Below are 13,737 nucleotides of genomic sequence, written 5' to 3'. Positions count from 1 at the left end.
TTAGTTATTGGCTGAAACATTTAAGAGACACAAGGTTTTCATCTGACAACAGAGATATGTTCGTATATTATCCATCGAGCCAAAAAGTGACAATCGACTGCAGAGCAGGAAAACACTCTGACATCACTCTGACAAACTGACATCAAACCAACAACCGGCGTACACCGTAGCAGACACTGGCATCAACAATGAGGCATAAAACATGCTGCATAATCAGGACACATCAACACTAATGCATGTCTAACACTTTAAAATGAAGATAACAGACATGGGTCCAATCATCCACGCAACCACTGCAATGCAGTCTCTTAATGTGTGCAGGAAAAGGAGAGGAGATGGAAGATGGTAGGGTTACAAAACAGAAGTCAGATAGGAATCGATGCGGTGACTCTACGTACGGAGCTCGACCTCCAAGCGCAAAAGTTGCGGTAGTCTGGTAAAGAGTGGAGCTCCGTCACCTCCTAAAACGTCACACACAGCAAAAGAACAACACAGAGAGAAAAGAAATACGTACTTCCTGGCTGTAACAAGAGGAATTTTAGATATCATGGATGTGTCAAAATAAAAAAAATGGCATACACAGAAGAAAACGCTCACCCCGACGAAGCACGAATAATAACGCAGACTATGATATTCTATAAATAGCCATGGGCACAGAGACACAGTCAGGCGCATGGACACACACTCTGTCTTCATTTCTCAGTCTTAGGTTCACTCACCAGATACCAAACGTAGTGGAAACGGCTGAAAATCATCATTTTCCAACAATTATGTGGAGCATGCGCGACCTTGTATGTGTGTATGTGTGTGTCTTCGCTATCTCAAAGTCTCCATGTGTAGCATCTCAATGACAGTCTATCACTCTAAGCAGCGTAAGCTTGTCTTCTAAACAAACTCACGTCTCCTCCTCTCCTGTGGCTGTGTGTGTCTGTCAAAACTTTCGTCACAGCCTCTGCCGCTCCTCCTCCTGAGGCCTCACGCTCTAAAGCGAAGGTCACCTGTGTGTGTGTGTGTGTGTGTGTGTGTGTGTGTGTATCTGATGCTGGTATGACTGTTGGGTTAGAATAATCAAGTGGATCATGCAGAAGAGCTAAGGGCATCAAACATTTATACTGACTTGGCATACTTAGCTTCTCCCCTCACTCTCTCATTTGCCTCTCATGCATGTGTTACTAAACTAGCTTTAACCACGCTGTCTGTAACATCCGAAGCTTGCAGATGAATTGGGGAAAAAAGCATCAAGTATGTGCGACTATAAGATGTGAAAATATTCATGTCAGCGGCTCATCTCTGTCCCCTGTAGCACTGTGACACTGTCATGCCCTGTGGTCACAGTGCTGCTGCTGAATAATGCACACGAGCAGATAGAAAGCATACTAAACATAACTGCAGGACCCTGCTTCAACTCACATGAGGATGAAAGGTCTCATCAGTATAGTACAATGAGAAAAGAAGAGGTTTATGTCCAAACACAAATGAATTGGACAGAAAATCTCTCCTATAAGTAAATCTCTACATTTATGTAAATTGATAGAAACAATTCAGCGATTTAGCAGATGGCTGGCTTTTAAATGTCACTTTCTGGCTCATCTCAGGATACACCACCCTCTCAGTAATGAGGATGACACCAAGAGTACATGACCTGCATCACAAAACAATGTGACTACCGCAATTAAACTTGTGTAGGAGGAGATTGATTTTGTAAATGTTGCTGCAAGTGGTCCTTGTTTCTAAGGTTGATATAGGTTCATTACATCAGTGTGAACTGAATATGAAATATACAATATTTAACTAGTATACGCAGTGTGTCAATGTAGTAGAGTAGTGCAATGGGTCAGAGAGCCTTGTAATCCAAAGCCACACACTCAATCCTTGCCAAAGTGTGCTCAGCAATAGATAAAAACAGCAAGATACTGAACCCCAAAACTGGGAGGGTGTTGCAGTCTTATATCTGATTCAATTGTATTTGGACACTTTGACCTGGGAAACTATAAAGATAAATATGCAAGTACAATTTGTAACATATTATACCCATATTGACGTGTATTTGCATGCTTCACTTCATTCATCTGGAAACCTTTGCAGAGTGAATGAAAAGAAATGTAATCAAGACTGTCCTGTCCTTGAGTAAGCCACTTCATTTGGTTTAACATCTGCAAAGAAATGAACTCAAGTGAGCACAAATCAAGCTGCATGAGTACAGCGTGGAGAATCATGTGCAATAAGGCACAATGGTATCAAAAACAGCCTTAATGTGATTAATGAATTGAAGTTAAACGGACACTCACTGCAAAATGCACGAGAGCACACGTGACAACACGAATCTATTACACGGCATCATATAAACACATGTTAATAGTTTAATCTCGTGATGAACCAGCTCACTCGTCTCTCCACAAATAGCATGAGCTGCAGAAGTGGAGTCCAAGCAGTTACAGTAAAGTGTACGGTATCTATCCGACCATGCAGGCATGACACAGAGATAACAGTGAAGGGGAAAAGGAAGAGTAACACAGCTTACCTGCAGAGCAGCCTGAAGTGAGAAGAGGAAGAATAAGAGAGGAAAAAAAAGAAGAAGAAGAAGAAGAGACAGTTGGTTAGGAGTGTGTATAAACAGCCGGGACAGAGAGAGCAGCGGGAGCGAGACAACATAAAAATAGCGTCTAGATAAACTGAGGGAGGGGAGGTGGAGGATAGGTGCTCAAGGACAAGTGGAAATTGGCACGCGTACCATCCGAGCAAGAGGGAAGAGAGATAGAGGACAGGAGAAGAAAAATTACAGAGAAGGCAGACGCAAAAATAAATAAATAAAAAATGGCAGAACATCAAAAGAAACCGCGGAAGAAGTACTCCTGGTAACATATTCGCACACAGTTGGAGACTGTCACTGACAGGCAGACAAATTAACAGAAGCTCAGCAGACAACAGCTGGATGTAGAACTGGCAGATGTTGTCTGGAGTTAATGATGCCGTGTGATGTACAATTAAAGCTAAGGGCAATTTACCACCCACATCCTACTTAACTCTTACTCTGCTGAAGGTTCATAGATTGATGTCCAAAATTTACAGAGACTTATGGCTAACATGCTTATAAAAGATTAGGAAATATCAGTAAAATTAGAAGTGTAGGGGTACAAAATGCTCTGACAATTTTGAGTGACCTATTTCTGCTATTTTCTGTTCACCTTTCATTTCATGCCAAAACATCTGGTGCACCCTGGTATGCTACACACCGTCACAGTATACATGTGATATATCAAAATAAATGTGACTCATTGCGTATATACTGTATAATGGTTGGCAGGGGTGCTGAGCACAGATGGGAGCTTACTGAAACCCAACCTTGTTTGTTTGGAAATGGGTTTCTGTCAGTTGTCAATAATGCATGGGCATGTGGCTGAGATCATCCTTAGAGATCACCTGACACCTGAAGACGGAGTACTACCTCCATTCATTCAAATGAGAAAATGTACAGTCAGTGGTTGAAATCAATAACAATAATCAAAACGCTCCCTTGGGCAGAATTGACTAATAAATTTCAATTACAGCTTAAATAGCCCGAAGTGATTAATAATTTTAAATTCAATTCCTTTTCATTACAAATAATTGATTTGTCTCTCTCCCAGCTCTAGCAGCGTAGTGTTCAGAGAGAGATCAGTGAAGTGAGCAGTGGTGAAGGTGAGGGACGTTGTGATTGTGGGAGCACCTGTCTGTGGGGTAGCAGGTAAGTCCTGCAAGATCTTGGCAGAGTGCTGTAGGTTTACTTTCAATGGAAAGAGGTCTGAGTGTAATAGAAAGGCTTTGTGAGCGGGAGCAAGACAATCTAACAGCCATAAAGTCACAACACGTACAAGACTGAAACCCAAGCTCCGAGTAGCTCAGTCATGTTGGGCACACATTGAGTGAGTGAGTGTGTGTGTTTATGTTTGTGTGTTTTTCAGGTTGGTAAGCAGAGAAGAAGAGGATAAAATTGTCATCAATTATTTTCATTCACCTACTTATGTTGTGAATTGTGTGAGTACTATTTTTGTTTGCATGTGTTTCATACATTTGTATAAAACTGAGTGAAGATGGGACCATATTGTGAGTGAGTGTGTGTGTGTGTGTGTGTGTGTGTGTACCTTTTGCTGGATGGTGGAGTGCTTCTGCTCCATGTCTCTCTTCTCTTTGGCAGCATCCACTACCAGCTGGTCCAACTGCAAGAGACGGAACAACTGATTAGTCAGGCTTACACAACCACCTGGTCGCACGCAGTTCATTCAAATTAGCATACACCAACCTTGAAGGTCTCATTCAAGACAAAATATGAACTTGTTGCACTCTTGCTTTTGATTTAACTTACCATACAATTACAGAGAAAGCAGGTAAAAAGATTAAATGCTTGGCCATTAAAATGAAAAATATGTCTTTCAGCTGCACTTGAAAGGTGTATGTGAGTGGCTGGGCACTGATGCATCTTTATTTCTCTTTCCAATCTTGAGAGCATAAACGATTCCAGCAAATAAACAACTTTTCCATGGTTCAGATCGAGACAAACCATGCCTTCTCCTCTAAAACAAAATGGACTGTGCTACGGAGGCTTCATCATGTGTGAAATTGGATGAGGGATGATTGATTCTCCTCATCCCTGCGAGTAACCATCGCGTGTAGAGAGGCAAACAAAGGCTCTTTTGAGCAGAGAAGAAAGCAACAAATTAAAAAAAGGACTTCAGTGAAGTGCTGGAGGTCATAGCGTGATGCCGAAAATGTGCCAGCTTGCCTTAAAGCAGTGAAATTCAACGCAGTGCCTCTTGATATTTTGTTGTCTCAATGTGACCTAAATCAGCATGTGTCAAGCCCCCAACACAAAAGTATCAGTATCTGATTATAGCTCAATGACTGAGGGGAGAGAATGCAGAATACATGTGAATAAGGGGTGAAAAGGATTCATTTCAGTTAGCAAACTGCCAAAGTAAAGTGCTGTTTCTTTTATATATTTTATAAATAAGCTGTGGTTTGAATAAATTCTCAATAGCTGTCATTAAGCCACCCCAAGCTACAATATTAACTTGTAACTTCAACTGTTATTGAAATCTCAGTACATTTGGATTTGTTCTACATTATGAGTGCATTTGTGAGCTTTGTCATACATGCATTTAAGTCATTGAATCCCTATAACTAGCATATTAGTTGTTTGGGCAAATACAATTGATTTGGGCTTCTGCCAGATTGGGTTTGCCACAGAATTGTAGGTCAGTCAGGCAAACTCATTACATGTTTACTGGGTTCATGATCTGCTTTTTAATGCTTGATGTGACTTTATAGACAAACAGTTACCACAACTTCAGGAAGGATGGCAATTCATACAAAGGAGTTACAGAGAAGCTACTTTCCCAAATGAGATAGAGGAGGGCGGGACCAGCATTTCACTTCCTTTCTGAAGGCGTAAACTGTTATATTGTAGCTTTTAACAGCTCCGATATTGTAGCTCAGATTTTCAGCAAAACAACATGCTGCTTATTAACTAAAACTCACTGTGCTTTCTTTCACATGATGTATTACTTTGGAGGAAACAATGAAAAAATATGCAGCTATCCGACAATTTCAAAGAAGAAGCAGCATATGAGGGAGCCAGGGCCTTTTGTTTTGTTTAGAGAGGAAATGGGTGGACGACACAGCGGCAGGCTGATAACATCAGATGGGAAATGTTTTCCCCTGTCGCACCATAACAACTAGTCCAGTCCAGTCCATGCCGTCTATCTGCTTGTATCTGTCCACAAACGTGTACATGTGTGTGTGTGTGTAGCCCTCAACATATTTTGTGACAGTGATTCACCTTACCTTTTACATCTTATCTATCTAACTGCGCAGCCTCAAACGTTTCATTTGCCTCTTTGTTGCCTACGGATCGCACTTTTTGGTCAATCACATGGCCTTCTGCTTAAATCTGCCCTGACATGTCACCATGATGTCAAGCTTTGTGATTCATGGAAAAGATACAAAACATCCCTCTGAATGAATATATTCATCCGACATGTGTGTTCAATCCTGAGGCACAGTGTCATGGAAAGATTCAATCAGCACCATATTTTATATTTAGTAGCAGTCAAGCTGTTACCAAAAGCTCATGTGGAAAAAGCATCATATTTGACCTGAATCATAAAGCTGTCATGCAAACAGATTCAAAAAAAATGGAACTTCAGCAATCTCAGCTCATATGATTAACATCACCCTGGGTAATATTTCGCTGTTGAAGTGCCTTTTCATCCACCCTGTCATGAACTGGTGTCTGTACCTGCTTAGTAACTCATTCTCAAACAACCGCAGCGACATTATTGTAACAGTCTTTGGTTTTCTGCATCTATTGTGTGTAATACGTCTTCCTATTTTTGTCGGACCACACTTTTTAACATCTCTGTGGTTCCCAGAGGTTGCTGTTCTTAAGCAAAACCAACAACACTGGTGGCAATATCACGCAAGACCGCAAAACACCCCCTTCACACTTACACTTCTATCACTTATTCTCACCAAACCCAAGTTATAGTATAGATAAAGACCAAAATGTAGTAGCATTTAGTGTTAATTTTCCCACCCTTGATCACATTCTCATTGCCAGCATCAAGTCATATTATCAGACCTGTTGACAGCTCCTCCACACCTCCCTGCACAGCCTCTCCACCTTCTTCAGCTTCATGATGGAGAAAGGAAAAGAAATAATCCACAATCCTTTTGTCACTGCTTCCCACAGCTTGGATGCTGATCTTCCTCTCCTTTCAGTTTTGCACTTCTCCAAATTCAGTATGACGGAGTTATACTTCAGTTGTTCATCGGCTTGAGACCAACCCTTTATCTCTTTTTTTTCCCTCCCTATTCAGGATCTCTCTTGTGCTTTCTTCACACAATCCTTGCTTTGCTCTTCTTCAGTCTTTTGAGTGTTGAAGCCACAGGTTTACAGTCCATGCCTTTCCATTCAGCTTCATTCACTTTTTGCTTTGGGAAGATTACATTCTGCCTCTTAACCCTTCCCAAAATCTTCTTTTGAAAATGGGTCCCGTCTGCCCCCTCCTCTTCCCCCCCCCCACTCTTTAATTCTTTTCTTGAGAGATGGCTCCAACTTCAGAGCATGAGAGTTAGAAACCACACTCTTCTCTTCACTGCACTCAAATTTAGAGGGTCGCTGTCCTGACTCTTCAGATCTGACTTGCAAAATAATCTTTTTTTTTTATCTTTCTCAAAGAAAAAAAAAAAAAGCAGTTTGGTTCCTTTTTGCCAATCTTATGTTGGTTAACAAAAATCAGAAAAACATGTTTACAAACTACACTTTTCTCCTCAGAAGTGGCATCTATCCTTCTGCTCCTCTTTAACTCATCACTCCTCGGATACACTCCTTCCTTCCTTGTCGTCCTCTCACTCAGCTGTTCTGCTGTTCCAGCCTCAGAGCCGCCGGTTTTATATTCCACAACTTGCAGCAGCAATCTTGGGTTTCTTTGCCGTGTTCCCTCAGCTGACTGTCAACCCTGTGAGACTGACTGTGGGAAAACCCTTTTCCAGCCCTCTAGCTGCTTTCTTCCTCATTCCTGCTAACTGTAACAGCAGCTCCACAGTGATTATCATCTTAAAGTCACACTTGGGCTGTGCTGTAGCTCAAAGGGAAGGCTCTGTTTATCAGAGGATGCACACGCAAGATAGGAATACAAACACATAGAGAAGAGAGAGGTCGTCTGGAGGTGAAGGCAGAAGGTCAAAGTGCAGTTTCGGTGCTTCCTAATTACGTCGGTGTAAACCCAGAACCACGTGTGTACAAACTAAGGATGCCAAAAGTTATATTCTAGAGACATCACCTGAAACAATCCCTGCAAACTATAAATGAGCCCTTGAACAGGAATGTTGTTTAGATAACCAAACAGTATTGTCCTCGCCTACATAATGAAGAGTGTTTATCCGAGAAAGTGCACTTGGTATGTAAACTCCGCTTACAGTCATTCCGCTACTCCACTGAAATAGCTTCGTGTTTGCTTATGTTGAAGGAGTTTATACTGTATGTTGTCGAGGACCAGCACTGTGTATTTTTACAACAAGTAACTCAATTAAATTTAAAAGCAGGATGTGAATCTTTAAGCCATTTGAATTAATTTCCCAGAAGAGTTTAAACACCTTATAACAACAAACTCAAAACAGACAGATTATATAATATCTTGACGAATTGCACTGTAATAATCTCTTTTAATAGTTCAATGCATTAAAAGCTATTACTATAACACGTTTCTGGGTAGTGTAATGAGATGACATTGCACTCAGCTTTAATGCCATTTAAAACTAAAATAGATGACTGTGGAGCTGCTCCTGAGGCATTAGGTTTAGCTGACTGTCTTGATGCAGACAGGTACTGTATACATGTACGTGTGTGTGTATTCACGTGTGTATCCTGTAGGCCGTACCTGTCCTCCGAGCTGTTTCATAAGAGGCTGTAGTTCGCTGAAGAGGTCATAACCTTGGTGGAAGAATGTCAGGTGGGCGTACATGAAGGACAGCATCTGTGGAGACGACAGCGGTTATTTAGAGAGCCGATAGGGCTGATGTCTCGGTCGTTTGATGTGTAAAATAAAAAGTGAAGTACGCTTACAGATTTCAGGATTTCCGATCTTCTCTTGGATTGTAGAACATTTATCTGTGATGAACAAAAACAAAAGAAAGAAGGTCAATAAAGAAAAAACACCAAACTCGATGATACAAAACCTACAGTGACAATATCATTGTCAGAGAAAAATGCACAGAGAGAAAGAGAGTGGCAGAGGTGTAGAGTAAAAAAATGACAGACAAAAAAAGACAAAGAAAGAATATAAGACAGAGAGAGAAATGAGGTAAGATATTAGAGATTAAACAAATAAACTGTTGCATGCATGAAATGAGTTGAACTGGGGCGCCCTGGTGATGTTTGAGGCCCAGCTGAGAGACCCTTGTTGCATGTCACACCCCTCTTTCTTCCCTTGTTTTCCTGTCTTGCTACACTGACTCTCAAATAAAGGCAAAATGGCCCCCGGAAAAAAAAGAAATGAGTTGAACTGAAGTTGAATAATCACATCATCACCCTCAAGTATTCCTTGACAGAAGTCCCTCATACCGGCACCAGGGGGAGCCCACCATCTCATGCTTGAGCAGGGATGTTGTTGTTGTAGTCTGTCTCACCTATCATCTAGAAAGCCTGCTGCACTGTACCCCGCTGTCTTCTGCTTTTTTTGTGTGCGTGTGTGTCTGTGTGTGTGTGTGTGTGTGTGTGTGTGTGTGTAGCGGACTCTTCCTTCCTGCCAGAGCTAATTATCACTGTGCTGCTCATCTGACATGGAAAGGAAAGTTATCTTAGGTTACTATGTAGAGTAGAGATGAGTTATGTTGGGTTGTAAATACAGATTCTGATGCTCCATAGACTCATTGTGACTGACAGGAACTAATAAATGCTGTGTGACAGCAGAGTCACGGACTGGGTGTGGTGTGTGCATGTGGCTACAATGAAAGGCGGGAAAGGTTTCTGAATGAATTTCACACTCAGCCTCAAGCTCATGGATAAACCTGGGTCCAATAGTTTTACAGTTTTGCGTTTGGTAAAGGAGGGACACCACACACGCCCATCCAAATGGAAAACAAAAGTTCAAATCTGTGCGGTGACTTGCAATAATTTCATGGCTAGAGGTTGTAAGGCCCTCTTCCTTTGCAACGCTGACCACACATACACAGATGTAACGCCCACCCAGGGTAGGAAACTTATTTTTTCCATCTGCTAGCCACATTGACTAGTGCATGACAACTTTTACAAGCTCCTTGATTACAGTCAATTAGTAGTTTTGACTGGGGAAGCACCTCTAAAAAGGTGGTTGTTTTACTGGCAAAGTGCATTATGGTATTTACACACACACACACAACAGCCACCACCAGAAAAAATTTACTAGCACTTGGCTGGTAATGGGTGGTAATTCCAGGGTTGTAGACTTGTTTAAGCAAGATTTAAAGCTTAAATTAGTCATTATTCAAGCGTGTGAAATTTCTGGTCTGTTAAGTTTTGTAGAAAACCGCTGCCGTTTAGGAATGAACTGTGCTTCTGCTTTTCACTTTTATGTGTGTTCAGAGTTTAGACATTGGTGTGTGTGTGTGTCAGCGGTTATGACATATTGGTTAGGGTGAAACCAGATGGCTGTATTATCTGTTTTACTGCATATTGTCTTCGCTTATCTTATTACATTTTGCATGTTGGTTTTTTCTAAGCTTGACCCGACAGTCAATAAAGCGAACCCAGAAGTTTAAAAGTTTAGCATTTTATGATCCTGTGCTACGTGGCACAGCGGGGTAAAAGAAACATGCTCCATTCTTAAAATGTCATGAATGCAAGTCTGGCTTACAACCTCTCTCATATATTTTCCTCTCCCTCTACCATCTTGAACGTCACTGTAAACTGTGTACTGTATAATTAAGCAAAAATGCCACAAAAACAATCTAAAAAGAACAAAAAAAAATAAAACTAAAATCTGTCTCAAGTGTTTCCTGCGAGCGCAGATGCAGAAGTTAGCTGCTTTTTAAAAGTGCTGACAGCGCTACCCAATTGTGAAACTTTGAAAGAGACCCATTTAAATCAGCTGTGTTAGCTGCTGGGCTTATAGATTTCCTATAAGCAGACTAACAGGCAAGATAAAAACTCAACTAATTTCTCACAGCAAGGCCTCATTTTATGAGAGAGCAATTATGCAATGGGCCATTGGAGCAGACTGCCAGACCTATTTTAAAACCTGCATTTGGGGTTTCTTTTTTTTTTTTTTTTTTTTTTAAATTTAAGAGCATACAGCAATGTCTGTTCCTTTGGAGACAGTTTCAACGACAGAGCTGGCAGCTGTCTTATCAGAAAGCATGAAGTGTTTGACAGCGCTAATGTGGCCGAAGGGAGACCAAGGGCTCAGATGATGTATTCAAAGATACATGAGCTCTGAGGCTTGGACAAAAAAAAACCAAAACAAGAAAAGCTGTGGGATCAATTGGACCTCAAGGTCTTTTCAGGGTACAGGATGAAGGAAAACAATTACACAGTCATTCACTACAGCGAGGATGATTCGATCTCTAAAAAGAAAACTATTTTGCAAGCAAACATTTCAAGATATCACATTACTGAAATGGAAAATCATGACTCATAGTTTTTCCTCAAATGTTGGATATCATGGAGCAGGACTCTTCATACTGTTAGATTTGAGGTATTTTAAATAGTGCATAAAAATCTTTTTTAGTTGTTCTCATGTGTACTTCCTCTTTCTGCTTTCTTCCTCTTCCATGTTCTCAAATGATGACAATACTTAAAAATATAAATAAGTTCTCTTCCATGATGCTACATTAAACGTGATGGTTAATTGGTCACTCAATGTGCAAGATTTTGGAACTGACCATAACTTATAAAACATTAAGATCTACAAGTTAAGGATTCTTCAAGAGGCCAATAAAGTATACACCACTGTCTACTATCATATCAGAGTCACTATCTTATCTACATTTATTTAGGCTTTCCCAATCAAGAATCATTACTACTACCTACTTTTACTACTATTGCTAGTCCTGTTGTCACCACTACAACTACACTAACTGATGTGATTGCTACTCTCTGTGTCCTGTTAACGAATCTGCTGCTACATTTATTTTTGAGCTAAATTCACTATGATCTGGAGACTGCAACATGACAGATGGATGAATTTTGGATTCAACAGAATCAAACACAGCTGTGGTTCATTCTTCTCGGTGCCACATCAGCATTTTCAACCTGAGTGTATAAAGTTTCATTTCCAACTCCATGTTTGCTATGACGCATAGTGAAAAATCATATTTGACAGCATGTAGCTCAGCATTTCCTTTTAGCTGAATCTCAGTAATCTATTGCTATATATAGTCCTGTTGAAAACTATCACTTTTGAAAAGGCTGTATTGTTTAATGGGCAGGACGATATGGAGACATATGAGACATGCATTCACTGTAATATGGACACAGCTTTTCTACTTTCTGTTTTTCAGCATGTTTTAAGCACACAGTACATTTACATGAAGCTATATACTGACATACTACTATCAATAATCTTATAGACCACTTAGAATTAAAAAAAATGCTACAATTTAAATCCTTTAGTAAGCCGTCGTACCTGTAAAACGTAGTCAAGGACGATGTGTCTGAAACATTTGCGTGTGGCAGTGAGGATGTTGGTGGCCTCCTCCACTTCATGCTGCTTGTTGCGGGGAGCCTGGGCATTCTTGATGAGCGCAGCCTCCTTTTCCTCGCTCACTTTATCAAATTGCTTCTTAGCTTCTTTGAACTTACGTAGGTCACTGGCAACAGAGAGGACAAAGCTTTATTAAGACAAACACAGAAAGTATTTTCTTTCATACTTTAATAAGGTATTTATTAAACGTGTGGAGGTATAAATCAGGACGTCAGGTGCAGTAAAGAAAGTGTAAAAGTACATCAGCTATGAATTAAATTCAAGATGCTGATTTATTTATGAGAACAGCCTTTTACTGTTAAATCGCTAATCTTGAATCGACTGACTTCTATTAAAATATGTCTTGATTTTTGAGCTGACTGGAACAACTCTGAGATGTTGCCACAAATATGGAAAGTAGTACAATAGCACTTTGACACTGAATAGGGATAAAGTTTCATGGGTTTCAACAAACCTCCCCGACCAAGGCAAAATAAATTATGTCCCTTTGTTTTCAACAATCTTAAGAGGTGAAAGGTGGAATGTTAAAGGAAGCGAAGTTATCTCTGGTTATGAGGCAACACAAACAAGCTGAGGCAACAGGAACACAGAGGGGTCAAAGGTGATTTAATTCAACTGGAAATACAAGAAGGTTAAAAAAACAAACAAAATGATTTAGGTCTTGTGTATGCTAATGAGGCTGTGTCAGTGGAAGTGACTGGGCGGTGCCACTTAGTTAGAGGAAGAGGTCAAAGTACAAGATCTCTGATGTGTTTAGCCTAAGTGAGATTAAGTCATATTTGAGTGCACCAAGGTAGTGAGCACTTATTAGGGAACATGTGTCCCAGCTTTCTCTGACAAGCATGGGTGCCGATGATGTGGGTGTTTAGCCCTGGTGTGCCACGGGCAAAAACTGCTAATCCTTCATAATGAAGTAAACCAGAAGCCCACACTGCTTCCTGCACTTGAACAAGCCATCTGGAATTCAGTGCTATTTTTAGGAGGCCTTAAAGAGGAAAATATAAAGTCTGGACCTCAAGTAAATATTATTATATATACACTAATATAATTTTGTGTCCTCATATGCCCTGCATGAATCATCTGCACATCAGATATGCCACATCTCTTCTACTTCAGCTTCTACTTTATATTCATAATTTTAAGGGGATGCTTTCTCTGCTGCACATCTATTATACATGGGTTTGATTTGCAAGTACTGTATATTATATTCACCTTAAATATGTTCCTCATTTTAAGCGGATCTGGAAGTATGAGTAAAATGTAAACTGCTGTGACTGTTTCTCACAGAGAGATGGCGCAATAAGTAAATTCAGGCCATTCAGAGGTATAAACAGCTTTATCCATCTTTATTCACTTAATACTCACTCTTTGACAAATGTTTGAAGCTGGGTCTTGATTGATCTCTGGGCCTGATCGAATAATATCTGTGAAGAAAGAAAGAAAAAGTCATTGCTCCTTTCTGTTTGGCAAAAGACTCGTTAGTTGGACAACTTAAGTGTTAAACATCAACAAGAAAGCA

The 13,737-nt window shown here is 40.4% G+C and overlaps 1 protein-coding gene across 3 annotated transcripts in view; it reads right to left on the bottom strand.

Annotated features, from left to right (window-relative positions):
• The window catches only part of LOC137187687 (arf-GAP with coiled-coil, ANK repeat and PH domain-containing protein 2-like), a 54,394-nt gene that overhangs the window by 17,910 nt on the left and 22,747 nt on the right, over positions 1-13,737 (bottom strand). Inside the window, exons 5-11 of one of the 3 annotated variants that reach the window (XM_067596769.1) lie at positions 13,584-13,642; positions 12,141-12,324; positions 8,603-8,647; positions 8,418-8,513; positions 4,122-4,196; positions 2,522-2,533; positions 399-461 (exon numbers count right to left, since the gene is read on the bottom strand). In XM_067596769.1, coding sequence (XP_067452870.1) covers positions 399-461; positions 2,522-2,533; positions 4,122-4,196; positions 8,418-8,513; positions 8,603-8,647; positions 12,141-12,324; positions 13,584-13,642 — 534 coding nt within the window. The remainder of the gene's footprint in view (positions 1-398; positions 462-2,521; positions 2,534-4,121; positions 4,197-8,417; positions 8,514-8,602; positions 8,648-12,140; positions 12,325-13,583; positions 13,643-13,737) is intronic. The other 2 variants (XM_067596770.1, XM_067596771.1) reach the window with 2 other exon arrangements.

Source organism: Thunnus thynnus, chromosome 8, assembly GCF_963924715.1.
Source record: "Thunnus thynnus chromosome 8, fThuThy2.1, whole genome shotgun sequence".
Lineage (NCBI taxonomy): Eukaryota > Metazoa > Chordata > Actinopteri > Scombriformes > Scombridae > Thunnus > Thunnus thynnus.
The sequence above is the reverse complement of the archived record's forward strand: the minus strand, read 5'-3'. Positions and strand labels throughout refer to the sequence as shown.